This window comes from Oncorhynchus masou, chromosome 19 (assembly GCF_036934945.1).
Source record: "Oncorhynchus masou masou isolate Uvic2021 chromosome 19, UVic_Omas_1.1, whole genome shotgun sequence".
Taxonomy (NCBI): domain Eukaryota; kingdom Metazoa; phylum Chordata; class Actinopteri; order Salmoniformes; family Salmonidae; genus Oncorhynchus; species Oncorhynchus masou.
The window spans coordinates 12,711,995-12,739,494 of NC_088230.1; the positions used below are offsets into that span (position 1 = coordinate 12,711,995).

General features: G+C 45.1%; 1 protein-coding gene across 6 annotated transcripts in view; it reads right to left on the reverse strand.

Moving 5' to 3' along the window:
* Positions 1 to 27,500, reverse strand: part of LOC135505824 (neurexin-3b-like) — a 450,362-nt gene that overhangs the window by 35,881 nt on the left and 386,981 nt on the right. For 3 of the 6 annotated variants that reach the window (XM_064924997.1, XM_064924996.1, XM_064924995.1), the window contains 3 exons: positions 16,460 to 16,569; positions 11,541 to 11,741; positions 10,745 to 10,753 (listed from right to left, as the gene is read on the reverse strand). In XM_064924997.1, the coding sequence (XP_064781069.1) occupies positions 10,745 to 10,753; positions 11,541 to 11,741; positions 16,460 to 16,569 (320 nt within the window). Of the gene's footprint in view, positions 1 to 10,744; positions 10,754 to 11,540; positions 11,742 to 16,459; positions 16,570 to 18,160; positions 18,251 to 27,500 lie in introns of all 6 variants that reach the window. The other 3 variants (XM_064924994.1, XM_064924993.1, XM_064924998.1) reach the window with 3 other exon arrangements.

Sequence of the window (27,500 nt, forward strand, 5' to 3'; positions counted from 1 at the left end):
CCTGAGATCCCTACTCCTCCTTACCACAACTGTCCTGAGAGATCCCTACTCCTCCTTACCACAACTGTCCTGAGAGATCCCTACTCCTCCTTACCACAACTGTCCTGAGAGATCCCTACTCCCTCCTTACCACAACTGTCCTGAGAGATACTCCTCCTTACCACAACTGTCCTGAGAGATCCCTACTCCTCCTTACCACAACTGTCCATCCCTGAGAGATCCCTACTCCTCATCCTACCACAACTGTCCTGAGAGATCCCTACTCCTCCTTACCACAACTGTCCTGAGAGATCCCTACTCCCCCCTCCTCCTTACCACAACTCTCCTGAGAGATCCCCTACTCCCCTTACCACAACTGTCCTGAGAGATCCCACCCCCTCCAACCACAACTCTCCTGAGAGATCCCCATGTCTCCTTACCACAACTGTCCTGACATATCACACTCCTACCACAACTCATTCCTGAGTCGTTATATGATTAACAGATCCCTACTCCTTCCTTACCACAACTGTCCTGAGAGATCTTCCTATCTTCCTAGGCTCCTCCTTACCACAACTGTCCTGAGAGATCCCACTCCCCCTTACCACAACTGTCCTGAGAGATCCCTACTCCCCTTACCACAACTCTCCTGAGAGATCCCTACTCCCCTACCACAACTCCTACCACACCACAACTGTCCTGAGAGATCCCTACTCCTCCTTACCACAACTGTCCTGAGAGATCCCTACTCCCCTTACCACAACACAATCCCTACCACAACTCTCCTGAGAGATCCCTACTCCCCTTACCACAACTCTCCTGAGAGATCCCTACTCCTCCCTTACCACAACTCTCAGTCTACAGTAGAGATTCTCCCCCCTTCTCTGAGAGCCCCCTTACCACAACTCTCCAGATCCCTACTCCCTCCTTACCACAACTGTCCTGAGAGATCCCTACTCCTCCTTACCACAACTGTCCTGAGAGATCCCTACTCCTCCCATACAGTATCTTCCACAACTACAGTCCTGAGAGATCCCTACTCCTCCTTACCACAACTGTCCCACAGAGATCCCTACTCCTTCCTTACCACAACAGTATCTTCCTGCAGCCTCTCAGAGATCCCTTCTCTCCCAGCCTTACCACAGTCTATGAGTATCTTCTCCTCCCCGCTCACAACTATCTTCTCTATGCAGAGATCCCTACTCCTCCTTACCACAACTGTCCTGAGTCTATACAGATCCCTCACTACAGTATCTTCCTTACCACAACTCTCCTATGAGATCCCTACTCCTCCTTACCACAACTATACAGTCCTGAGAGATCCCCTCCTCCTTACCACAACTGATCCCAGTATCTTCCTAGGCAGCCTCTCACAATCTTCTCTAGTTGCAACCCTCAGAGAGATCCCTACTCCTCCTTACCACAACTGTCCTGAGAGATCCCTAGGCAGCCTCTCAGTCTATACAGTATCTCCTCAGTCTATTACCACAACTCAGTCCTGAGAGATCCCCACTCCCCACTCTACCACAACTGTCCTGAGAGATCCCTACTCCCCCTTACCACAACTGCAGCCTCTCAGTCTATACAGTCATACAGTATCTTCCTGAGAGATCCCTACTCTCCTACCACAACTCTAGATCCTATACAACCACAACTGTCCTGTCCATAGAGTATCTTCCTACTCCTCCTTACCACAACTGTCCTGAGAGATCCCTACTCCTCCTTACCACAACTGTCCTGAGAGATCCCTACTCCTCCTTACCACAACTGTCCTGAGAGATCCCTACTCCCCCTTATCCACAACTGTCCTGAGAGATCCCTACTCCTCCTTACCACAACTGTCCTGAGAGATCCCTACTCCAGTATCCTTACCACAACTGTCCTGCCTCTCAGAGATCCCACTCCTCCTTACCACAACTGTCCTGCAGCCTCTCAGTCTATACCCCTACTCCCCAGTCTATACAGTACAACTGTCCTACAGAGATCAGTATCCTAGGCAGCCTCTCAGTCCCCTTACCACAACTGTCCTGCCTCTCAGTCTATACAGTATCCCTCAGTCTATACAGTATCTTCCTTACCACAACTGTCCTGTCTATACAGAGATCCCATACTATCTTCTCTAGGCAGCCCTCCTTACCACAACTGTCCTGAGAGATCCCTACCCTCTCCAGTATCTTCCTTACCACAACTGTCCTGAGAGATCCCTACTCCTCCTTACCACAACTGTCCTATACAGAGATCCCAGTATCTTCCTAGGCAGCCTTACCACAACTGTCCTGAGAGATCCCTACTCCTCCTTACCACAACTGTCCTGAGAGATCTCCTACAGTATCCTCCTCTAGTCCACAACTCTCCTCCTCCTTACCACAACTGTCCTACAGTATCTTCTCTAGCAGATCCCTATCTTCTCTAGGCAGCCTCCTTACCACAACTGTCCTGAGAGCATCCAGTCTATACAGTATCTCCTATTATCTTCCATGCAACTGTCTATACAGTATCCTAGGCAGCCTCTCAGTCTATACAGTATCTTCCCAGTCTATACTCCTTACCACAACTGTCCTGAGAGATCCCTACTCCTCCTTACCACAACTGTCCTGAGAGATCCCTACTCCGCACCAGTGGCGCGTAAATCATGTGTAATGATTATCTGTTGCATTGATGAAAAGTGTAATGAAATAATGTTCTCAGAAAGCCTGATCCAGGTAGTAGAAGTAAGGTAAATGTCTAATCAATTGTAGCAATGTGTTATTAATAGGTAATAATGACCACAAAAGATCAACTGAGCTAATTAAACACTCCATCATAAAGAAGTGACCCTCTCTAAATTTAACAATGTAATTCATTTCAGCAGGCAACACAAAGACAATGATTTTCACAACCAATTCTTCTTCTCCATTCATTTTCCCCTCACCAACAATGCAAAACCTACCTATTTGAAGATGATGGACGAAACCAATTTCACACCAACGAAAACAACGCAAATTCCTTTCAAACCCACCCCTTCAAGGCCTGGCTCTCTCAGGTAAACTAGATTACAGCCTACAATCCTAATGACCCTCAGACAGTCAGTCCATACAGTGTCAGTCTATGTGCCTCTCAGTCTATACAGTGCTCAGTGTAGGCAGTCAGTCTATACAGTGTGTGTGTGTGTGTGTGTGTGTGTGTGTGTGTGTGTGTGTGTGTGTGTGTGTGTGTGCGCGCGCTCACATGTGTGGATGGAGTTAATTGAGAAAGAGACGTTCATCTCCAATGATAGACTACATAGTTGAAATGAAGAGGATCCCTCCAGGTGTCGGCTCCCTAGGCAGTCTATACAGAGGCAAACCTAGTGCACCATGTCAACAGTGCATCACACAATGTTGACATATCACACCTCCACACACTGAGAAAAACAACAACTACTTTCAGTAACACCAGTACAGTGGGACTCATTCACAAGGTATATTCATATCTCCCTCTGTCGTTATATGATTAACACTGGGGTGTAATTCAGTGCTGAGTGTGAATATATGAAAGTACAATGACTCACCATCCACGAGCCTCCTTTCATCTCATCAGTTTTCCTCAGCCCCCCATAAGAAAGGGGGGGTAGGAATAAGAACTCAAATCCTTAGGATTAGTAATCTGGCTCTCTGAGGCATCGGATCATAAAAAGATCAAATAAAGTGTGCTAAACAGAGGAAAACATGGAAGTACAGTCACTCCAAAAGCATTTTCTCTCTAGGCAGCCTCTCAGTCTATACAGTATCTTCTCTAGGCAACCGCTCAGTCTATACAGTATCTTCTTCTATGCAACCGCTCAGTCTATACAGTATCTTCTCTAGGCAGTATCTTCTCTATGCAGCCTCTCAGTCTATACAGTATCTTCTCTGTCAGTCTATACAGTATCTTCTCTATACAGCAACCGCTCAGTCTATACAGTATCTTCTCTAGGCAGCCAGTCTCAGTCTATACAGTATCTTCTCTAGGCAGCTCAGTCTATACAGTATCTTCTCTATGCAACCGCTCAGTCTATACAGTATCTTCTCTAGGCAGTCTATACAGTATCTCTCTAGGCTCAGTCTATACAGTATCTTCTCTAGGTCTATACAGCCTCTCAGTCTATACAGTATCTTCTCTCAGTCTATACAGTATCTTCTCTAGTTAGCCTCTCAGTCTATACAGTATCTTCTCTAGGCAGCCTCTCAGTCTATACAGTATCTTCTCTAGGCAGCCTCTCAGTCTATACAGTATCCTCTAGGCAGCCTCTCTATACAGTATCTTCTCTAGGCAGCCTCTCAGTCTATACAGTATCTTCTCTATGCAACCGCTCAGTCTATACAGTATCTTCTCTCAGTCTATACAGTATCTTCTCTAGGCAGCCGCTCAGTCTATACAGTATCTTCTCTAGGCAGCCGCTCAGTCTATACAGTATCTTCTCTATGCAGCCGCTCAGTCTATACAGTATCTTCTCTCTCAGTCTATACAGTATCTTCTCTAGGCAGCCAGTATCTTCTCAGTCTATACAGTATCTTCTCTAGGCAGTCTATACAGTATCTTCTCTAGGCAGCCTCTCAGTCTATACAGTATCTTCTCTAGTTAGCCTCTCAGCCAGTATCTTCTCTCAGTCTATACAGTATCTTCTCTAGGCAGCCTCTCAGTCTATACAGTATCTTCTCTAGGCAGCCTCTCAGTCTCTACAGTATCTATACAGTATCTTCTCTATGCAACCGCTCAGTCTATACAGTATCTTCTCTAGGCAGGCGCTCAGTCTATACAGTATCTTCTCTAGGCAGCCGCTCAGTCTATACAGTATCTTCTCTAGGCAGTCTATACCTCTCAGTCTATACAGTATCTTCTCTAGGCAGGCGCTCAGTCTATACAGTATCTTCTCTAGGCAGCCTCTCAGTCTATACAGTATCTTCTCTAGTTAGCCTCTCAGTCCATACAGTATCTTCTCTAGGCTGCCTCTCAGTCTATACAGTATCTTCTTTCTGCAGATGCTCAGTCTACACAGTACCTTCTCTAGGCAGCCTCTCAGTCTATACAGTATCTTCTCTAGTTAGCCTCTCAGTCCATACAGTATCTTCTCTAGTCAGTCTATACAGTATCTTCTCTAGGCAGCCTCTCAGTCTATACAGTATCTTCTCAGGCAGTCAGTCTATACAGTATCTTCTCTAGGCAGCCTCTCAGTCTATACAGTATCTTCTCTAGGCAGCCTCTCAGTCTATACAGTATCTTCTCTAGGCAGCCTCTCAGTCTATACAGTATCTTCTCTATGCAGCCTCTCAGTCTATACAGTATCTTCTCTATGCAACCGCTCAGTCTATACAGTATCTTCTCTATGCAACCGCTCAGTCTATACAGTATCTTCTCTATGCAACCGCTCAGTCTATACAGTATCTTCTCTCTCAGTCTATACAGTATCTTCTCTAGGCAGCCTCTCAGTCTATACAGTATCTTCTCTATGCAGTATCTTCTCTAGGCAGCCTCTCAGTCTATACAGTATCTTCTCTAGGCAGCCTCTCAGTCTATACAGTATCTTCTCTAGGCCGCTCAGTCTATACAGTATCTTCTCTAGGCAGCCTCTCAGTCTATACAGTATCTTCTCTAGGCAGCCTCTCAGTCTATACAGTATCTTCTCTAGCCTCTCAGTCTATAACCGCTCAGTCTATACAGTATCTTCTCTATGCTCAGTCTATACAGTATCTTCTCTAGGCAGCTCAGTCTATACAGTATCTTCTCTAGGCAGTATCTTCTCTAGGCAGCGCTCAGTCTATACAGTATCTTCTCTAGGCAGCCTCTCAGTCTATACAGTATCTTCTCTAGGCAGCCTCTCAGTCTATACAGTATCTTCTCTATGCACCGCTCAGTCTATACAGTATCTTCTCTATGCACCTCAGTCTATACAGTATCTTCTCTAGCAGCCTCTCAGTCTATACAGTATCTTCTATGCAACCGCTCAGTCTATACAGTATCTTCTCTGCAGGCAGCTTCTCGCAACCTCTCAGTCTATACAGTATCTTCTCTAGGCAGCCTCTCAGTCTATACAGCTCAGTCTATACAGTATCTTCTCTAGGCAGCCGCTCAGTCTATACAGTATCTTCTCTCAGTCTATACAGTATCTTCTCTAGGCAGCCTCTCAGTCTATACAGTATCTTCTCTAGGCAGCCGCTCAGTCTATACAGTATCTTCTCTATGCAGGCAGTCTATACAGTATCTTTCTCTATGCTCAGTCTATACAGTATCTTCTCTAGGCAGCCGCTCAGTCTATACAGTATCTTCTCTACAGCCTCTCAGTCTATACAGTATCTTCTCTAGGCAGTCTATACAGTATCTTCTCTAGGCAGTGCTCAGTACAGTATCTTCTCTAGGCAGCCTCTCAGTCTATACAGTATCTTCTCTAGGCAGCCGCTCAGTCTATACAGTATCTTCTCTATAGTTAGGCAGCCTCTCAGTCTATACAGTATCTTCTCTAGGCAGCCTCTCAGTCTATACAGTATCTTCTTCTTTCTCAGTCTATACAGATGCTCAGTCTACACAGTAGTCTATACAGTACCTTCTCTAGGCAGCCTCTCAGTCTATACAGTATCTTCTCTAGGCAGCTCAGTCTATCAGTCTAGTTAGCCTCTCAGTCCATAGTATCTTCTCTAGGCAGCCTCTCAGTCTATAGTATCTTCTCTGCAGCTCAGTCTATACAGTATCTTTCTCTCAGTCTATAGCCTCTCAGTCCATACAGTATCTTCTCTAGGCAGCCTCTCAGTCTATACAGTATCTTCTCTCTAGGCAGCCTCTCAGTCTATACAGTATCTTCTCTAGGCAGCCTCTCAGTCTATACAGTATCTTCTCTAGGCAGCCTCTCAGTCTATACAGTATCTTCTCTATGCAACCGCTCAGTCTATACAGTATCTTCTCTATGCAACCGCTCAGTCTATACAGTATCTTCTCTAGGCAGCCGCTCAGTCTATACAGTATCTTCTCTATGCAGCCTCTCAGTCTATACAGTATCTTCTCTATGCAACCGCTCAGTCTATACAGTATCTTCTCTAGGCAGGCGCTCAGTCTATACAGTATCTTCTCTAGGTAGCCTCTCAGTCTATACAGTATCTTCTCAGTCTATACAGTATGCAGCAGCTCAGTCTATACCGCTCAGTCTATACAGTATCTTCTCTAGGTAGCCTCTCAGTCTATACAGTATCTTCTCTAGGCAGCCGTCTCAGTCTATACAGTATCTTCTCTAGGCAGTATCTTTTCTAGGCGCTCTCAGTCTATACAGTATCTTCTCTAGGCAGCCTCTCAGTCTATACAGTATCTTCTCTAGTTAGCCTCTCAGTCCATACAGTATCTTCTCTAGGCTGTATCTTCTTTCTGCAGATGCTCAGTCTATACTCTCAGTCTATACAGTATCTTTCTTTCTGCAGATGCTCAGTCTACACAGTATCTTCTCTAGGCAGCCTCTCAGTCTATACAGTATCTTCTCTAGTTAGCCTCTCAGTCCATACAGTATCTTCTCTAGGCAGCCTCTCAGTCTATACAGTATATTCTCTAGGCAGCCTCTCAGTCTATACAGTATCTTCTCTCAGGCAGTATCCTCTAGGCAGCCTCTCAGTCTATACAGTATCTTCTCTAGGCAGCCTCTCAGTCTATACAGTATACAGTATCTTCTAGGCAGCCTCAGTCTATACAGTATCTTCTATGCAGCCGCTCAGTCTATACAGTATCTTCTCTATGCAACCGCTCAGTCTATACAGTATGCAACCGCTCAGTCTATACAGTCTCTATGCAACCGCTCAGTCTATACAGTATCTTCTCTAGGCAGGCGCTCAGTCTATACAGTATCTTCTCTAGGCAGCCGCTCAGTCTATACAGTATCTTCTCTATGCAACCGCTCAGTCTATACAGTATCTTCTCTATGCAACCGCTCAGTCTATACAGTATCTTCTCTATGCAACCGCTCAGTCTATACAGTACCTTCTCTAGGCAACCTCTCAGTCTATACAGTATCTTCTCTATGCAACCGCTCAGTCTATACAGTATCTTCTCTATGCAGCCTCTCAGTCTATACAGTATCTTCTCTAGGCAGCTTCTCAGTCTATACAGTATCTTCTCTAGGCAGCCTCTCAGTCTATACAGTATCTTCTCTATGCAGCCTCTCAGTCTATACAGTATCTTCTCTAGGCAGCTTCTCAGTCTATACAGTACCTTCTCTAGGCAGCCTCTCAGTCTATACAGTAACTTCTCTAGGTAGCCGCTCAGTCTATACAGTACCTTCTCTAGGCAGCCTCTCAGTCTATACAGTATCTTCTCTATGCAACCGCTCAGTCTATACAGTATCTAGTCTCTCAGTCTATACAGTATCTTCTCTATCTCAGTCTATACAGTACCTTCTCTAGGTAGCCTCTCAGTCTATACAGTATATTCTTTCTGCAGATGCTCAGTCTACACAGTACCTTCTCCAGGTAGAGTGTGATTCCCCCTCTGCTTACAGAACTGAGCTAGACGTAAATGTCTCTCTATCTGTGAACTCCTTGATTCACAACCATAAGGTTGATATGCATGATTGGCACTTGACTACAGTTGAAGCTATTGCTTTGGGTTTAGCACCTCTGCTTTGGGTTTACCACCTCTGCTTTGGGTTTAGCACCTCTGCTTTGGGTTTAGCACCTCTGCTTTGGGTTTAGCACCTCTGCTTTGGGTTTACCACCTTTGCTTTGAGGATTTCAGACCTCAAGTTGGGGAAAGATTGTGCAATTAGATGGTTACTATTTCAGATGGTGATTATCTTGTCCATTCATTTGGGAACTCTCTCTAGTGTTAGCCTCTCCTCTGTCTGATTTCTCATAGCTATGGGGCACAGATGGAACCCAATCTCTGGCCCCTGTGGTGGAGCATCAGTATCATCCTCCCTCTGTGCCAGACATACTGTACTCCCTCTGGGACAGACAGATCACAGATCACTGGATATATTTCCCCCTCCATCCCTCCTCTCTACCTGCCCACCCTGTCCCAGCCCGGGTCTCCAGGCCTCCCTGAGATCCAGTCCGCCTATCTCCCACAGTGACTATCATTAATTAAGCGTGTGATTGACTCTCTATCTTCTACCCCCACATCTCTCTATCTTTCTCCTTCTCTACGTCTCTGTTTCTCTCTGTCTGTTTCTCTCTGTCTCCCTCTGTCTCTGTTTCTCTCTGTCTCTCTCCCCTGCAGTTAGCTCCAATTCAGTCTCTCCATTTCTCTTTTTCTTACTCTCTCTCTCTTTCTGTCTCTCTTTCTTTCTCTCTCTCTCTCTCTCTCTCTCTCTCTCTCTCTCTCTTTCTGTCTCACTCTCTCTTTCTCAATCTCACACACAAACTCACAACCAGGTGCCAAGCAAGACTCTGCAGCATCATTTAGTCTACCCCCTCAACTCCACACCTCTCCTCAACCTCCTCCTCGACCTACCCTCTTCCTGTCCTCCTCACCCTGTCTTCCTAAGGTCTGGGATATCTGCCAACCCATACAGGTTCTCCCCTCACCTCTTCTCATGCCACATAGTTGACAATCAACCCGGGAGCTGTAAACCACAGCCCGAGGAAAATGAATTCACAACGGTGTGACACAATGCTCTGAATCAAAATGGCTACAGACCTGGGACTTGAGGAAGAGTTCCCATAAACAGTCAAGAGAGGAGAAAGAATAACATGTATCTAGAGCTTGCAAATGGAGATTGGCCTGGCCCAGGGGCGCAACTTTCACTAGGGACGGTGGGGCCACATTGTGAAATTGCATTTTTGCCCCTGGTCTGTATTTCTTCTAAAAAAAATGATTTGTTCTAAAACTAAAGTTGTGCCCCTGGTCTGGCCAATACACATTTGTTAAAAACAACATGACTTGCAAAGCTGGCATGCTTATGCACATTTGTTTATGTGTATGCTTGGTATCAGTCACCAAAATATGCTATTATTCTACAATGAGAAGAGGTGGTCTCATAAACAAATCATTCATGAGGAAGGAAAGACAGAAAGGCAGGCCATTATTGACTGTCATCGTGTAATTGATAGTCTGTGGCATAAAACACTATTTTTCTCCCTAACAATACGGCCTATCTTTCATGGTGACCTTGTTGGTGCAGCAGGCAGGAGAGACAGACAGGCAGGGGAGAGAGAGAAAAGGTTTTGAAATGGATCTGAATCAGCAGGACGGCACCGGCATAATGCCCTATTGATGCCCATAATGTGTGTGTGTGTGTGTGTATGTGTACATGTGTGCCCGCCATTCAGACAGATGGAATACAAGGCAGCAACAGGACGTTCTGCTAGGCTCCTGACATTCATGCCAGACATAATGAAGCTTGACATTGGAGATCATTGATGCTGATGACAGTGCTTTTATAGAGACACCAAAGCATTCAGTACCTAAGTACAACTGGAAAATGCTGAAGTGGTATTACAGTTCGTGCATCCCAAATGGCACCTTAATCCCTGTATAGTGCACTACTTTTGACCATGGAGAGAAGGGTGCCATTTGGGACACAGGAAGAGCATTTCTCGTCTCTTTCCCCTGTGCTGCCCTGAGTTGATGAAGTCCTACAACAGGCAGCGATGACATGAGAGGTCATCATTATTGAGGCGCTGGACAATCTGTTTAAAGGTGCGAGGCAGATAAAAGCTCTTGTGTCTGTCGCTTGGCCCTGTGCTCCAGGGCTCCGGGGAGAGTTATGGCTTTAATATGAACACCGCCAGTTCAATTTGTCCTCCGGGCGTCAACGCAACGCTCACCGTGATTACTTTCTTGGCAAGCCAGAGACATTCATTGGCTTAGAGTCAGGATGCGTTTCACAAAGCCCTCTGTTATATGGCGTGGCAGGGGCAGGGTAGGGAACAAAGGAAGAGAGAGGCATCCATGATGTGTCCCGGATGGCACTATATTCCATACATAGTGCACTAGTTTTGACCAGAGTCCTATAGGCCCTGGTTAAAAGTAGGCCCTGGTTAAAAGTAGGCCCTGGTTAAAAGTAGTGTACTACAAAGGGAATAGGGTGCCACACACTTTCGGGGAGACCGAAATGGGACCCTATCTCCATCCCCAGAGCTGGGGCTAACATGATAGGATAGGCATAGAAATAGAATCTCTAGAATGGGTAAATCCCCACAGGACGTTGAACTAAATGGGAATAACTGTTTTATGGATTCTATTTCTATGAGGTAAGTCTGGAAGACCGGCCAAGTTAAACTCGGGCTCACGATATGAGCAATCTTATTGCGATTTGATGTTCCAAACTATATGTCTGCTGCAGGGAGACAAGAGACAGCATGAGAAAATTAGTTTTGATTATTATTCAGGGGAAAGAGAAAAAAAAGATGAAATCATGCTGGCTCGCTATTTAAAAAGAAGATTGAGAACAAGCTATAGGATGAACAATAGATTGTTTGAGTATGTCCAACATGTAATATGCTGTAACAGTGAACATTTTGCTCATCTCATCTCTCACTCACACATCTCTCCATTCCCTCACTCCAAGATAATTCCTCTTCCCACCAAACAAACCCCCAGTCTCTCACAAACCTTATCCTTTCTATCTCTTTATTCCCCCAATCCCCTACCTGAATGGTGGGTGGAGAGCGTTGTTTCCTCGTGGTGGTCGTAGACAGAGTGGTGGTGGTCTCTATGAAGGTGGTAGACATCTCAGGTGGCACGGAGGTGGTGGTGCGGGCAGCGCCCCTACTGGTGGGTACATCCCCCACCAATCGCACGCTCCCGTTCACCTTGATGTTGGCGTGGCCTTCGGCAGCCATGTTGAGGACCTTGCGATAGGATTGGATAAACTTTATTGTCTCAGAGTGGACAATTGTCTTAAACACACGATACATTACCCAGTTGACACATATATATCAAGAAATCCGTGGAGGCTGGTGGGAGGAGCTATAGGAGGATGGGCTCATTGTAATGGCTGGAATGGAATAAATGGAACAGAGTCAAACATGTCGTTTCTATATGTTAAATGCAACACTATTAATTTCATTCCAGCCATTACAATGAGCCCATCCTCCTATAGCTCCTCCCACCAGCCTCCACTGATAGAAATAGGCCTAATCTACACATTACCCGTGTGGGTTCATGTGTGACATTGGGATCAACATTTTAAAATGGTTTGAAACAAAACAAAGAAAAGATTATTATGCAGTTCCACATGTGTACTTAGAGAAATATATGCAAATTAGCTCATAGCTCCACTTACAATAACAGGACTATACATCCTTTAAGCAGGGTTGATTTATACATTAGCAAGTCAAATTCAAGCCCTTTCAGGGACTTATTCAAGCACTGCTTTTAAATATCCAAGAACCTGTGTAGCAAGTAGCCTGGCAGTTAAGGGCATTGGGCCAGTAACCAAAAGGTTGCTGGTTCAAATCCCAGAGCCGACCATGTGAAAAATCTGTCGATGTGCACTTGACCCTAATTGTGCCTGTAAGTCAGTATGGATAAGAGCTCTGCTTAAATGACTCAAAGTGAATAATTTAGATGTATGTACATATAGCCCTTAATATTGAACCACTACCACTTTAAGGATAATGCATTTTTTTAGGCCTTGCAAAGGATTGATTTCAAATTATTATTGTATTCTAAAACATTGTATGTGAGAATAATGTGGACTTGCCTGAATAAATAAATTGGATGCATGCATGACGATTTTTCTGCAGCTTATGTGGACAACACAGGCACATATAATAAATCCATGAAGAGCAGTAGCCTTAATATCACCATCTCTGTTTTTATAATATAATATACACTGCTCAAAAAAATAAAAGTGACACTTAAACAACACAATGTAACTCCAAGTCAATCACACTTCTGTGAAATCAAACTGCCCACTTAGGAAGCAACACTGACTGACAATAAATTTCACATGCTGTTGTGCAAATGGAATAGACAACAGGTGGAAATTATAGGCAATTTGCAAGACACCCCCAATAAAGGAGTGGTTCTGCAGGTGGTGACCACAGACCACTTCTCAGTTCCTATGCTTTCTGGCTGATGTTTTGGTCACTTTTGAATGCTGGTGGTGCTTTCACTCTAGTGGTAGCATGAGACGGAGTCTACAACCCACACAAGTGGCTCAGGTAGTGCAGCTCATCCAGGATGGCACATCAATGCGAGCTGTGGCAAGAAGGTTTGCTGTGTCTGTCAGCGTAGTGTCCAGAGCATGGAGGCGCTACCAGGAGACAGGCCAGTACATCAGGAGACGTGGAGGAGGCCGTAGGAGGGCAACAACCCAACAGCAGGATCGCTACCTCCGCCTTTGTGCAAGGAGGAGCAGGAGGAGCACTGCCAGAGCCCTGCAAAATTACCTCCAGCAGGCCACAAATGTGCATGTGTCTGCTCAAACGGTCAGAAACAGACTCCATGAGGGTGGTATGAGGGCCCGACGTCCACAGGTGGGGGTTGTGCTTACAGCCCAACACCGTGCAGGACGTTTAGCATTTGCCAGAGAACACCAAGATTGGCAAATTCTCCACTGGCGCCCTGTGCTCTTCACAGATGAAAGCAGGTTCACACTGAGCACATGTGACAGACGTGACAGAGTCTGGAGACGCTGTGGAGAACGTTCTGCTGCCTGCAACATTCTCCAGCATGACCGGTTTGGCGGTGGGTCAGTCATGGTGTGGGGTGGCATTTCTTTGGGGGGCCGCACAGCCCTCCATGTGCTCGCCAGAGGTAGCCTGACTGCCATTAGGTACCGAGATGAGATCCTCAGACCCCTTGTGAGACCATATGCTGGTGCGGTTGTCCCTGGGTTCCTCCTAATGCAAGACAATGATAGACCTCATGAGGCTGGAGTGTGTCAGCAGTTCCTGCAAGAGGAAGGCTATGGACTGGCTCGCCCGTTCCCCAGACCTGAATCCATGTCTCGCTCCATCCACCAACGCCACGTTGCACCACAGACTGTCCAGGAGTTGGCGGATGCTTTAGTCCAGGTCTGGGAGGAGATCCCTCAAGAGACCATCCGCCACCTCATCAGGAGCATGCCCAGGCATTGTAGGGAGGTCATACAGGCACGTGGAGGCCACACACACTACTGAGCCTCATTTTCACTTGTTTTAAGGACATTACATCAAAGTTGGATCAGCCTGTAGTGTGGTTTTCCACTTTAATTTTGAGTGTGACTCCAAATCCAGACCTCCATGGGTTGATAAATTTGATTTCCATTGATCATTTTTGTGTGATTTTGTTGTCAGCACATTCAACTATGTAAAGAAAAAAGTATTTAATAAGAATATTTCATTCATTCAGATCTAGGATGTGTTATTTTAGTGTTCCCTTTATTTTTTTGAGCAGTGTATATTATTTTTTGAAAAATATATTTTCACAAAAGTAGTGCACTGGGCCTTATTCCCCAATTTGTTGCTGGAAAGAAGAGTATTAGCAGACAGATATAGACTGTAGCACCAGCAAACATTTATTTTTCCAGCATCTCCACTTGTATAGTTAAGGACAGTATCTTGCCGGATTAAATAGTTGGAATTGTAAGAGATGTTGACCTGTCCCTTCCTCTGTGATTGTCATTCTAATGGAATCCAGAAAGAACAAAACCCTGTCCTCAAACATTTACATCACAAGGTGCAAAGTTATGGGCAAAGACAAAACATCCACCAAATTCAATATTTTTATTGATCAAATAACAAGGAAACAACCACTTTCTGTGCAGTATTAATTTACCAACCTTACAAACCATTTAATGTAAATGTACATTACTATATTGTACATAGGCTGGTCATTTAGGTTTGTACTTGTTGACTTTCCATCACCATGAAAACAATGACCAATACAGTAATTGAGTACATGGAGACATCAAGTGGTTTGTGATGAGGTGGCTTCGTTGGTAGAGCATGGAGCTTGCAATGCAAGGCTTGTGGGTTTGATTCCCATGAGTGACAAACATGAAAATGTATGTTTGGACAAGAGGCCACTAAAACGGAATGAATAGACCATTTCACTTTTCACGTAGAAATAAGTTGAATTATGCAAAGTATTTCAAGAAACTAGAAGACATACATTAAGCAATTATTTTTTAGATTCCCAAGTATTATCAGATGAACTGTTTCATAGAGATAATTATCAGACTCAAGTTACAAATGCTGGTAAACACTCAAATAGGTCTACATTTAGTTTTTTTTCAAACAACACAAAATTAGTGCACTGGGCCTTTACTAGTCCTGTATTAGCAGACTGATATAGACGTCTTCAGCGCTGGCAAAGCGCACATGGTTTTACTGCAACAGATTAGCTCCACAAAACCTGTCAACGAAAGCAGCGGGAAACAAACGACAGTGGCCACATCTCTCAGAGAAACGGATCAAAAATGAAATCATGGAAAGTTATAAGGGAGCAGGGGAATTTAAGAATTGAGTACAATAATTACCAGGACTTTTCCAGCAACAAATTGGGGAATTTCAAGGTAGGACTATTCCAATACTTGATTTTTTTTTAAGCTCCAAATTCAAGTTCAAGTAAGCTACTTCAAACCCCTTGTATTGTTTCAAATTGCAGGTGCAACATGGAAAACTGAAATGTATTTGTCACGGCATTTCATTACCAGATCATATTGTGAAGAAGCCCACTAGGCCATGTCCTTTGTTGTCAGTGCATCAAGAATAATGAAAATGAACCCGTGTTGGGTGTTGCGCAATAATCTATCCTATACAATTATACACAGTAGACTTGGTGTCCAATCCGAGGCACAAAGACATACGAAAACATGAACTCATTAACTCGATGCTTTCTGTGTTAAATCTAACGAGACCCTGCTGTAAATCAACCAGACAACAACAGATTGTCGACATCAGTTCGCTCGGGATGTTAGATCCAACTTGGATCCAGGCACAGCCATCTTCACCGGCATAATGAATGAGACGTACAACATCTCTGGACATTCCTCGCAAACACCTTCTTTTTTTTTCAGCACTCGGGCTGTTGTAGGATCGCATGCGCCACCACAACAACTGTTCCTCACTTGACTGTCATTCAGACGATTCCTTCCTGGTCCAGATGGGGATGTGTGAAATGTTCATGGCGAAGCCTACTCAAACAGCTCAACACCAAATGTGCATCCAGCAAGTATTATAGGCTACACGATCATTGAATAACCACGTCAATGCCATTTTGGACAAATCCATCAAGACGCCAACCATGAGAAAGGGTTACAGGTTTTAAATCAACCTGTGAATTTCATGGAATATAGTCACCCCTTTATATCTCCATGTAATGACGTGAAACAAATGGTTAGATTATCATCGACGACTTATCAACAGCTGTAACAAGTTGTCCAAAGAAAGACCCCATGTTTGTCATACACATTGTACACATCTCATATTTCATTGCACACTACCCTTACACAATTCTTCCATTGAACTTCCCTGGTTTTCCAGAAATCCTGGTTTGAATTTCGGGAAAGTTAACGGAAGTATGGGGAAGTTACCGGACATTTGCAACACTGCGTGGGAACAAAAGAGTTTTTATATACCTTGAGGCCGTTGTAGTAGAGACCGGACAGCTGTCCCTGGTAGGGACGTTTACGGTCATTACCGCCTATAGAGATGGTAGCCTGGGTGTTGAAGATGGTGAGCTGCCGGCCTGAGAGGAGAGGGGAGGGGGACAGCAGGGAGGACACCATTACAATGCACTTTAATGGGTTGAAATTGATCCATTTAAGTAGTCTGCACTCATAATGTCCATAAGTTGGTTGTACTCAAATCATTTAAGTACTCTGCACTTATAATATACTCTAACGGTCATTTGGGGAGAAGCACCGGGAGTCAGCGTAAGTTAAGGTGTGATGTTGCACTGTATCTAGACGGTTGTATATTCAATGCGTTAATGTTTTAATTGCTTTTCTATGTAAATAAACCATCGAAAATAAGGTTTGTTAAGTGTGTTTGGAAAAGGTCTTTGTCTTATGAAAAAAGAAGAAGAGCAGAGCTCACCACACTTGCAATGCCCTGAACAATGCAATATAATCATGCAGTTGAATTATTTTGGACTTACCTTTGTATTGTAATATAATATGATCAAATGTAACTAATAGACTCTCGTACATGTCATGACATCCACGGTAAACGTCATTAAACGGGAGTTAAACGTCGCAGTCAGAACACATTGCTAAATGCATCATTTCTGAAATGAAATGTACAAATAACACTTGCCGAATGCAGGGGACTCTTAATTGGAAATCACATTTCTACAACACACACACACACACGCACACGCACACACGCACGCACGTACACACGCACACGCACACGCACACACACACACGCGCGCGCGCGCACGCACGCGGCAGGGTTATTGCGTTTGTCACATACACAATTCCAGTTCAAATAGATTGGGCATGAAATGACATGGAAAAGGAATATCATCGTAACATCAAAATAAATATCATGTTGATTCATGCATGTGGTAACACTATGGGAGTTCAGAAACGTTGGGTTTTTAGATGTTGTTAAAGGGACTTTATAATCATCTTAACAGGTTTAGGCAATGACTTTTAAACATAGTTTATAATGATATTACGTCAAGCAGGAAACGTAGTATAGTAGAAAGTATTAGGAGCGTCAATTCTCCTATACACTCCTCCATTGTAATAAACGGTAGAGTGGCAGCGACTAGATAGTGAAGAGTAAAACACTGTTTGGAATGAAAGCAGACTATTTCATTCCAGAATGACTATTTCATCTCAGTCTATTTCAGTGCAGTATGCACAGTGATAGCTCTGCACAGCACCAAGATGAGTCTAAAACAATAGGCACCAAATAAATAGCAGTACAAAATATGCCCTCTGTTTCATTCGTCCTCAAATATGGCATGAGCTTTGAGCAAGACGCTCAATTCATAGTCTAAAGTTTTGTTGTTTCACACCTATTGGCTGTACGATTGAGACTTATTTCTCAGATGTGTTGATGTATTGTTTATGGATTACACCAGTCCCTTTAACTGTTCAGCATCAATGATTCAAACTGATTTTAAACAAGAATGACAAAAGGGAAATGGCACTAAAAAAAATCGACGTAAAAACTAACAAAAATAAAATTGACAGTAAGTTTAGTTTAATTATGGTTTAAAGGGTTTAAAAAGCAATTTTCATTGTAGAAGGATTGAGGGGGACATGAACATGAAAAGAAAAGAAAAACATTCTAGAACAATCTAGAAGATCTGGTAAAAGGTTTACCTTTCTCCTGTAGCCAATCTTCTACCGGCCTCTTATAATTGAATGGGATTTTCTTATTAGCCATTTGATAGCGCTCAACATCGCTTGGTCCTTTAAAGTTTGAAAGTTTAGAGAACAGCTTAAAACAGTCGGCAAAGGCAACTGTCAAACAGTCATCATTCACATTTAGACACCGATTTAGAAAAGTTATTTAGCCTTGTTTATAAAGAAAAGTTAGTTTCAAAATAAATGTTTAGTTGTAAGTTTAATTTAAAAAAAAAAACATTTGTTTTTCTGTGCAAATGGTCTACTTGCGTAAAGCACGGTTTCCAATATTACCTAACAAATAAACATACAAAGATTCAGTAAAACCATGTCCATGAGACCAGAACACACAAAGAACGTGGAAAGACGTGTGCATTCATGAGTGTTAAACAATACAAAACATTTCAATCTCCATAAAACCTGCATTCGTAAAAAAAAGGAGAAAAACAGTGAAATAAGTTTCCTGTCTCTACAGCCCTGGCAGAGATACATCATTTCCACTGGACAACACCTGTTCTACGTTCCAAATGTTCTCTTAGAGGGTACTACTTGTGACCCGGCCCCTAGGGGGAATACATCAAGGTAACAGAACCCTCCTCTTACATTTCAAGGGCCCAGGAACAAGTCAGTTAAGCAACAGTATGGAGGGTATGAGGTAGTGAAGGACTGTAAGAAATGAGAGCTGCAAAGGCCTGCTGGGAGACAAGCGTCTGATGATCGAGATTTGAGGAGGACACAACATACAGATGAGGTTATTAGCAGATGGTGTGTGTGTGTGATATTAACAGCAGCGTGTGTGTGTGAGTGGCACGTGTCTGTGTTATTACCTTGGTAGTGTGTGAGAATGTGTTATAAAGTGCGCAGTGTGAGGTCTCGCTGTTAGTGCTCTCCTAGCTGCAGCCAGTTCGTCTCTGAGACGAAGGAGAACGTGTTCTGGCAGAAGGAATAACTATTTTATGATGAATATATGCAGTAGGGCTTCTATATTAAGTACAATATCCCTCTCTCTCTCCTTCCCTCTCTCTCTCTCTCTCTCTCTCTCTCTCTCTCTGTCTCTCTCGGTTTCTTTCTCCATCTCTCTCTCTCTCTCTCTCTCTGTCTCTCTGTCTCTCTGTCTCCCTCTCTCCCTCTTGGTTTCTTTCTCCATCTCTCTCCCTCTCTCTCTCTCTCTCTCTCTCTCTCTCCCTCCCTCTCTCCCCATTGGTTTCTTTCTCCATCTCTCTCTATCTCTATCCTTCTTTGTACTGTGTTCAATGTCAATATCTATGAGCTATATATCTAATGTATAAGTCTGTGTGTAAAGTACAATATGATATGCTAACATATAGATTATAGAATGGCCAATACCATTCCTTTGTTTGCATTGGGATAACATTATGATGCTGTATCCCTTCACCCACACAGAGGTAACCATCCATATTTACTATCACTTTGGAGAGTTCAAATTTGATGCCAATGTTTTCAAGCAGCGAGCAGTACTAGCGACGTCTGTGAAGTGCGTACCAAATAATGGAGAATGGGAAATGATGTCACTCCCTCGATGAGGATGTTTTAGAGAAACAAAGACACTTTGACAATGTACAGAGGAATAAAGAATGTATTGACTGCAGTGTTTCGGAGAGGATAATTGGAAGTGCGATACTCCAAAAGAGTGAGTATAGTGAATGTACTTCAAACGTGCCTTTTAATACTGCGTCGCGGCCGCGTCAAACGCTCTCAGAGGACACATCTCCGATATGATAACGTGACAACATGTTTCTGTTCTGCAGGGGGACCTCTTTTTACTCCACTTCATCACATATCCCCCCCCAAACTATGTGACGTCGGCGGGGAAGAGGGGAGAACACAGAACACACTGACTTAGCTGACGGCTGTTTGGAGTCTCTCTCTCTCTGCCTTTCTTCCTCTGTTTATTCTACTTTTATTTCTTATTTTCAGACCAAAGAGAAAGAAAAAAAATATGATGTGGCTTCAAAGCATTCAGGTTAGTGAGTGTTGATTGGGGGAGGAGGAGAGGAGGAGAGGGTATAAAGTAGAGGAGGAGGGGGAGGAGGAGAGGAGAGGGGAGGGGGTATAAAGTAGAGGAGGGGGAGGAGGAGAGGAGGAGAGGGTATAAAGTAGAGGAGGAGGGGGGAGGAGGAGAGGAGGAGAGGGTATAAAGTAGAGGAGGAGGGGGAGGAGGGAGAGAGGAGGAGAGGGTATAAAGTAGAGGAGGAGGGGGGGGGGAGGAGGAGAGGGAGGAGAGGGTATAAAGTAGAGGAGGAGGGGGAGGAGGAGAGGAGGAGAGGGTATAAAGTAGAGGAGGAGGGGGGAGGAGGAGAGGAGGAGAGGGTATAAAGTAGAGGAGGAGGGGGAGGAGGAGAGGAGGAGAGGGTATAAAGTAGAGGAGGAGGGGGGAGGAGGAGAGGAGGAGAGGGTATAAAGTAGAGGAGGAGGGGGGGAGGAGGAGGAGGAGGAGGGGGAGGGGGTATAAAGTAGAGGAGGAGGGGGGAGGAGGAGAGGGTATAAAGTATAGGAGGAGAGGAGGAGAGGGGAGGGGGTAAAAAGTAGAGGAGGAGAGGGGGAGGAGGAGGAGAGGAGGAGAGGGGGTATAAAGTAGAGGAGGAGGGGGAGGAGGAGAGGAGGAGAGGGGGTATAAAGTAGAGGATGAGGGGGGAGGAGGAGAGGAGGAGAGGGGTATAACGTGGGGGAGGAGGAGAGGAGGAGAGGAGGAGAGGGGGAGGGGGTATAAAGTAGAGGATGAGGGGGAGGAGGAGAGGAGGAGAGGGGGTATAAAGTAGAGGAGGAGGGGGAGGAGGAGAGGAAGAGAGGGGGTATAAAGTAGAGGAGGAGGGGGGAGGAGGAGAGGAGGAGAGGGGGTATAAAGTGGGGGAGGAGGAGATGAGGAGGGGGTGGAGAGGAGGAGAGGGGAGGAGGTCTAAAGTAGAGGAGGAGGGGTGGAGAGGAGGAGAGGGGAGGAGGTATAAAGTAGAGGAGGAGGAGGAGAGGAGGAGGGGGAGGAGGTCAAAGTAGAGGAGGAGGGGGTGGAGAGGAGGAGAGGGGAGGAGGTATAAAGTAGAGGAGGAGGAGGAGGCGAGGAGGAGGGGGAGGAGGTCTAAAGTAGAGGAGGAGGGGGTGGAGAGGAGGGGGAGGAGGTCTAAAGTAGAGGAGGGGGGGTGGAGAGGAGGAGAGGGGAGGAGGTATAAAGTAGAGGAGGAGGAGAGGAGGAGGGGGAAGGAGGTCTAAAGTAGAGGAGGAGGTGGTGGAGAGGAGGAGAGGGGAGGATGTATAAAGTAGAGGAGGAAAGGAGGAGGAGGAGAGGAGGAGGGGGGAGGAGGTCTAAAGTAGAGGAGGAGGGGTGGAGAGGAGGGGGAGGAGGTCTAAAGTAGAGGAGGAGGAGGAGAGGAGGAGGGGGAGGAGGTATAAAGTAGAGGAGGAGGAAGAGAGGAGGAGGGGGGAGGAGGGGATAGGAGGAGGGGGAGGATGGGAGGAAGATATGAGGGGAGGAGGGGGAGGATGGGAGGAGGATATGAGGGGAGGAGGGGATAGGAGGAGGGGGAGGATGGGAGGAGGATATGAGGGGAGGAGGGGATAGGAGGAGGGGGAGGATGGGAGGAGGATATGAGGGGAGGAGGGGATAGGTGGAGGGGGAGGATGGGAGGAGGATATGAGGGGAGGAGGGGATAGGTGGAGGGGGAGGATGGGAGGAGGATATGAGGGGAGGTGGGGATAGGAGGAGGGGGAGGATGGGAGAAGGATATGAGGGGAGGTGGGGATAGGAGGAGGGGGAGGATGGGAGGAGGATATGAGGGGAGGAGGGGATAGGAGGAGGGGGAGGATGGGAGGAGGATATGAGGGGAGGAGGGGATAGGAGGAGGGGGAGGATGGGAGGAGGATATGAGCGGAGGAGGGGATAGGAGGAGGGGGAGGATGGGAGGAGGATATGAGGGGGGAGGAGGGGATAGGGGAGGAGGATATGAGGGGGGAGGAGGGGATAGGAGGAGGATATGAGGGGAGGAGGGGATAGGAGGAGGGGGAGGATGGGAGGAGGATATGAGGGGAGGAGGGGATAGGAGGAGGGGGAGGATGGGAGGAGGATATGAGGGGAGGAGGGGATAGGAGGAGGGGGAGGATGGGAGGAGGATATGAGGGGAAGGTAAGTAAAGACTACAGGGATGCTGTGTAGCGAGTCTCATCTGGTGTTAATAAGCACCTAGCAGGGTTCTTAGTGCCTTTGATCCAGACAGAGGGGGAGACTGAGTCTGAAAGACAGAGACAGAGACAGGCACCCTGCCGACTGTTTGAGGAGTAAGAGAATGGCCCCAGGTACAAACTGAAGGTAGCACCCTCAATAACGACTATACCACCTCTCTCTGTCTCTCTCCCCTCTATCCCCTCTCTCTCTCACACATCTTCTCTCTCTTCCTCCCTCTCTCTCTCCTCCCTCTGTGTGGGCGTGTTTATTTCTGTTTGCTGAGAGGCTCTCACACGGATTACTGTGTTGAGAATCTGGCTCCAACTAATATGAAAGTGGAGACACCTTTCATGACGAAGGTAGTTCTTAGTGTGGGTGCAGCTTTAACATTGTTAAAGGTGATTCCAGTGGTGACCTTTCAATCCAGAACGAGACAACTTAGTTTTTCTAACTTTATGGCTTTTCTTAGGCATAGAGAAACAGTCAATCGTTGAAGGTGATTCTAGCAGTGACCTTGCATGAATAGAGAATGATACATTACAATGTTTCCAACCCAAGATTACCATTCCTTTTGACCGAGGCACCAATGAGTCTGCTTGGAGTTCAATTGAAATACAACTTTGCAAGACCTCCTTGGCTAGCGAGGTGTTGAGTAGCTTTCAAACCATTAAAGGGGACACTAGCAGTGACCTTGTGTCAATAGGAAATCATACATAACTGTGAAATGTTTCCAACCCAAGTTGAACTTCTCTTTTGACTGGGGCACCTATGAGGATGTCAGTGAGTCTGACAGCTTTGGAATCGATTGCAAACATTTACCTTGGATCAGTTTGCGACACTGCAGTTGAACAAGCTACAAGTTAGTGAATGTCTGACCCTGTACCCTTCCCTTAACAACCATGGAAGTGAGACATCAAAACCAAATCTGGTACCCCCTTTTCATTTGAAAGTGTGTGTGTGTTTGTGTGTGTATGTGTGTTTGTGAGTGTGTGTGTGTAACCGTGTTTCCAATTCTTCACCTGCAGCCAAAACTATATCTGCATTTTTCCCTTCTGATGGCAGTGTTTCAGTCAGAACACACGTTGGCACGGTGACTGTCGGTAGGCTCTAGGCTCACCAGGGAAACCTGGCAGGAGTCTGTAGCTCAACACCGAAGGCGTATTAAGATCAACCTCCTAAGCAACACTCCATCTCAGTAAGAATAGATTGGATACCCTTCCCCGTTATCCATCCTGTCCAAAACGTATTCTTTTCACCCTTTAGGTTATATCCATCCTACTGCTGCACCCACCCGCCGACCTCTCTTCCTGTCTGCCCCCTGCTTCCTCCTGTCTGCCAACCTCACCCTCACTGTCCTCTGTTGTATCAGTCCCCTGCATCTATTTCCGGAGCACTCCCTCTTTCCTTCTCTCTCTCTCTCTCTCTCTCTCTCTCTCTCTCTCTTTCATCCTCCACTCCCTCTCTCCCCCCATCCCCCACTCCCTCCCCAGTCCATCCCTCTCTGTCTGCCTCTCTTTCCTCCTCTCTCCCCCTTCATCTCAGGCTGCTCTTCTATTTTCTCGGTCTCCTCCTCTCCTCTCAGACAGACAAAGAGACAGTAGAGCATTCATCATTTATCCCATTGCCCGGAGGTTTCTACAGCGTTCAAAGGATGAGCAAGACCAGAGGCTGAGGCAGCAGAGAGCAAGGCAGGCTGCTTATCTTTCTCTCTCTCTCTCTCTCTCTCTCTCCGGTACTGCCTGTGGATAGAGAGAGAAGCAGCTCGTAGGCGTATAGCAGAGCGAGAGATTGTGTCTGAGATGGAGGTAATCATGTTCGGCCAGTAGGTTACATGAGTATTTAACTCTCTCACTAAGGCATCGTTTGGCTGCCGGTCTCTTACTGAGATAGAGAGACTAAAGCATAGAGAGAGACTAAAGCATAGAGAGAGACTAAAGCAACAAGTGAAATTAAAATGTTTCTGAAAGACACTCAGTGGTCTGGAGGTCAATGATAGTCATGATATCATTACGGCGGTTTAATGTTGTTTTCGTTTTTGTAAAGACTTGCGTGTGAATGTGTATGTGTGTGTGTTTGTTTACTGTCTACTGGCTGTCTCTTCGCTATGGCAATCCTCCTTCCCTCCCGCCCCTCTCCAAGCACACAATACAAACTCGCCCTCCATCTATCCCAGCATCTCTCCCTCCATCTCTCCCCCAAGCACAAGAAGGCCACAGAGGCCAACCGTCACTCAACCAAAGCGCTGCTCGTCTAAAACCTGGCCCATAATCAATCTACACGCATGATTTCCGCCCGGCTCGGTCCAGTAACTTCCTGATTCCAAGACACAAACTCATGCAGAAAGGTCATGTTGTACAAAATCAAAGTATAAACTGATTCAAATACTTACATAATGCATTGGACCAGCCTATTGAAAACAAGCCCAGTGTTTGTATTGTCTCAGTATTACATTGGATAAAATAGACATACATTTTAGATGAGGAACTAGAGGGGTGAATAGACAAATGGAGAGAGAGAGAGAGAGAGAGAGAGAGAGAGAGAGAGAGAGAGAGAGAGGCAGAGAGAGAAAGAGGGAGGGAGAGGCAGAGGGAGAGAGAAGGATACAGAGAAGCTGTAAATGACAGACAGAGAAAGAGAGAGAGGGGGTAGAGAAAGAGAGATGACAGAGAAAGGAACAGATTGAGAAAGAGAAAGAAACAGAGCTAGATGTTTTGCTGAGTGGGGACACGTTGCAGTACGGATGACTGGGTCTGGAGAGAACAACATGCATCTCTCTCTGTCTCTGTCTCTGTCTCTCTGTCTCTGTCTCTGTCTCTCTTCCTCTCTCTCTCTCTCTCTCTCTCTCTCTCTCTCTCTCTCTCTCTCTCTCTGTCTCTGTCTCTCTTCCTCTCTCTCTCTCCTCTCTCTCTCTCTCTCTCTCTCTCTCTCTCTCTCTCCCTCTCTCTTGTTTGTATTCTGTCTGTCTCTAACCTCCTAGAAAAAGTACACGAAGGCAGAGGGGGTGTAAACATAAAAGGCTTTTCAGGATATCAAGGGACACCAATAGGTTGTGACGTTTATTTCTTCATGCGTGTAGCAGTGTCTCATCGTCGTGGTAAACGTGTACTGTAAACAGTTGAACTGTACGTTTAGTGCCGTGTACAATCACGCCAGCTAGTCAACGGCTCTGTCTCGAAGCCTTCGGGTCTGTCACGTGTGCCTTTTGGTAGTCTACCGCAAATACAGGTTGGTGCTCAGACATCTAATTTCCACGCCCCAGGGTTCTCTGTAAGGTACATTGACTGACTAGTCAAATCACAGACACATCTTCCACTCCCTATTCACCATCAGCCATGGACATAGATCTGGTAACTGTTTATTGAACGGGCAGCAAGAGCCAGGAGCAGCTAGCTACAGCCTTTCAAAAACACACACGCACACACACACACACACACACACACACACACACACACACACACACACACACACACACACACACACACACACACACACACACACACACACTTTCACCGTTATGCATTCGGAGTACGAGGGAGGCAGTCGATAAGGGTGCACCCTAACCTGTAATTACTCGAGAAATGACAATGCCTTTACAAGTGAGGGGGCAAAAAGAATCAATAATTGTTGAATTACTATCACCGAGTGTCCTGCAAATTACAAGCGGGAGAAGGAAAATACATGACCACATATTCGATCTCTTACCTGGACAAAGGAATGCACACTGAATAGAAAATAACTTGATTCTATCACTTGGAAGAATTCATGGATTAAATTAGAAAAGTCTCTCTGTTTTGTAACTATGTTCAAACATAAAAAGTATTTAATCAAGCATTTAACAACTTTTCTGGTTAGCCTTGATCAAAGGGATTGACTGCATGGGAACTAGCTCTTTAGGAAGGGTGAGAGAATACTGCTACAAACTGCAGCGTGCGAGGCAAGATAGATAAAGGTGCAGTCTCTGCATCACACAACATTTAATTCACTGTGTTGGTGTGGAACACGGATTGCTTTTGGCGCTACTGAGGTAGAATCGAACGCATCCTTGCCTCTGGTGGTAGGAAAGAAAAAGAGGAAAGAAAGAAAGAAAGAAAGAAAGAAAGAAGGAGGGAAAGAAAGAAAAAAGAAGGAGGGAAAGACAGAAAGAAAGAAAGAAAGAAAGAAGGAGGGAAAGAAGGAAAGAAAGAAAGAAAGAAAGAAAGAAAGAAGGAGGGAAAGAAAGACGGAGGGAAAGAAATAAAGAAAGAAAGAAAGAAAGAAAGAAAGAAGGAGGGAAAGAAAGGAAGAAAGAAAGACGGAGGGAAAGAAAGAAAGAAAGAAAGAAGGAGGGAAAGAAAGAAATAAAGAAAGAAAGAAAGAAAGAAAGAAAGGAGGGAAAGAAAGAAAGAAAGAAGGAGGAAAAGAAAGAGAGAAAGAAAGAAGGAGCGAAAGAATGAAAGAAAGACGGAGGGAAAGAAAGAAAGACGGAGGGAAAGAAAGAAAGAAAGAAGGAGGGAAAGAAAGAAAGAAATAAAGAAGGAGGGAAAGAAAGAAAGAAAGAAAGAAGGAGGGAAAGACAGAAAGAAAGAAAGAAAGAAAGAAGGAGGGAAAGAAAGAAAGAAAGAAGGAGGGAAAGAGAGAAAGAAAGACGGAGGGAAATAAAGAAGGAGGGAAAGAAAGACGGAGGGAAAGAAAGAAAGAAAGAAAGAAAGAAGGAGGGAAAGAAAGAAAGAAAGAAAGAAAGAAGGAGGGAAAGAAAGAAAGAAAGAAAGAAGGAGGGAAAGACAGAAAGAAAGAAAGAAAGAAGGAAAGAAAGAAAGAAAGAAGGAAATAAAGAAAGAAAGAGGGAAAGAAAGTAAGAAAGACGGAGGGAAAGAAATAAAGAAAGAAAGAAAGAAAGAAGGAGGGAAAGAAAGAAAGAAATAAAGAAAGAAAGAGGGAAAGAAAGTAAGAAAGACGGAGGGAAAGAAATAAAGAAAGAAAGAAAGAAAGAAAGAAGGAGGGAAAGAAAGAAAGAAATAAAGAAAGAAAGAAGGAAAGAAAGAAAGAAAGAAAGACGGAGGGAAAGAAAGAAAGAAAGGAGGGAAAGAAAGAAAGAAAGAAAGAAGGAGGGAAAGAAAGAAATAAAGAAAGAAAGAAAGAAAGGAGGGAAAGAAAGAAAGAAAG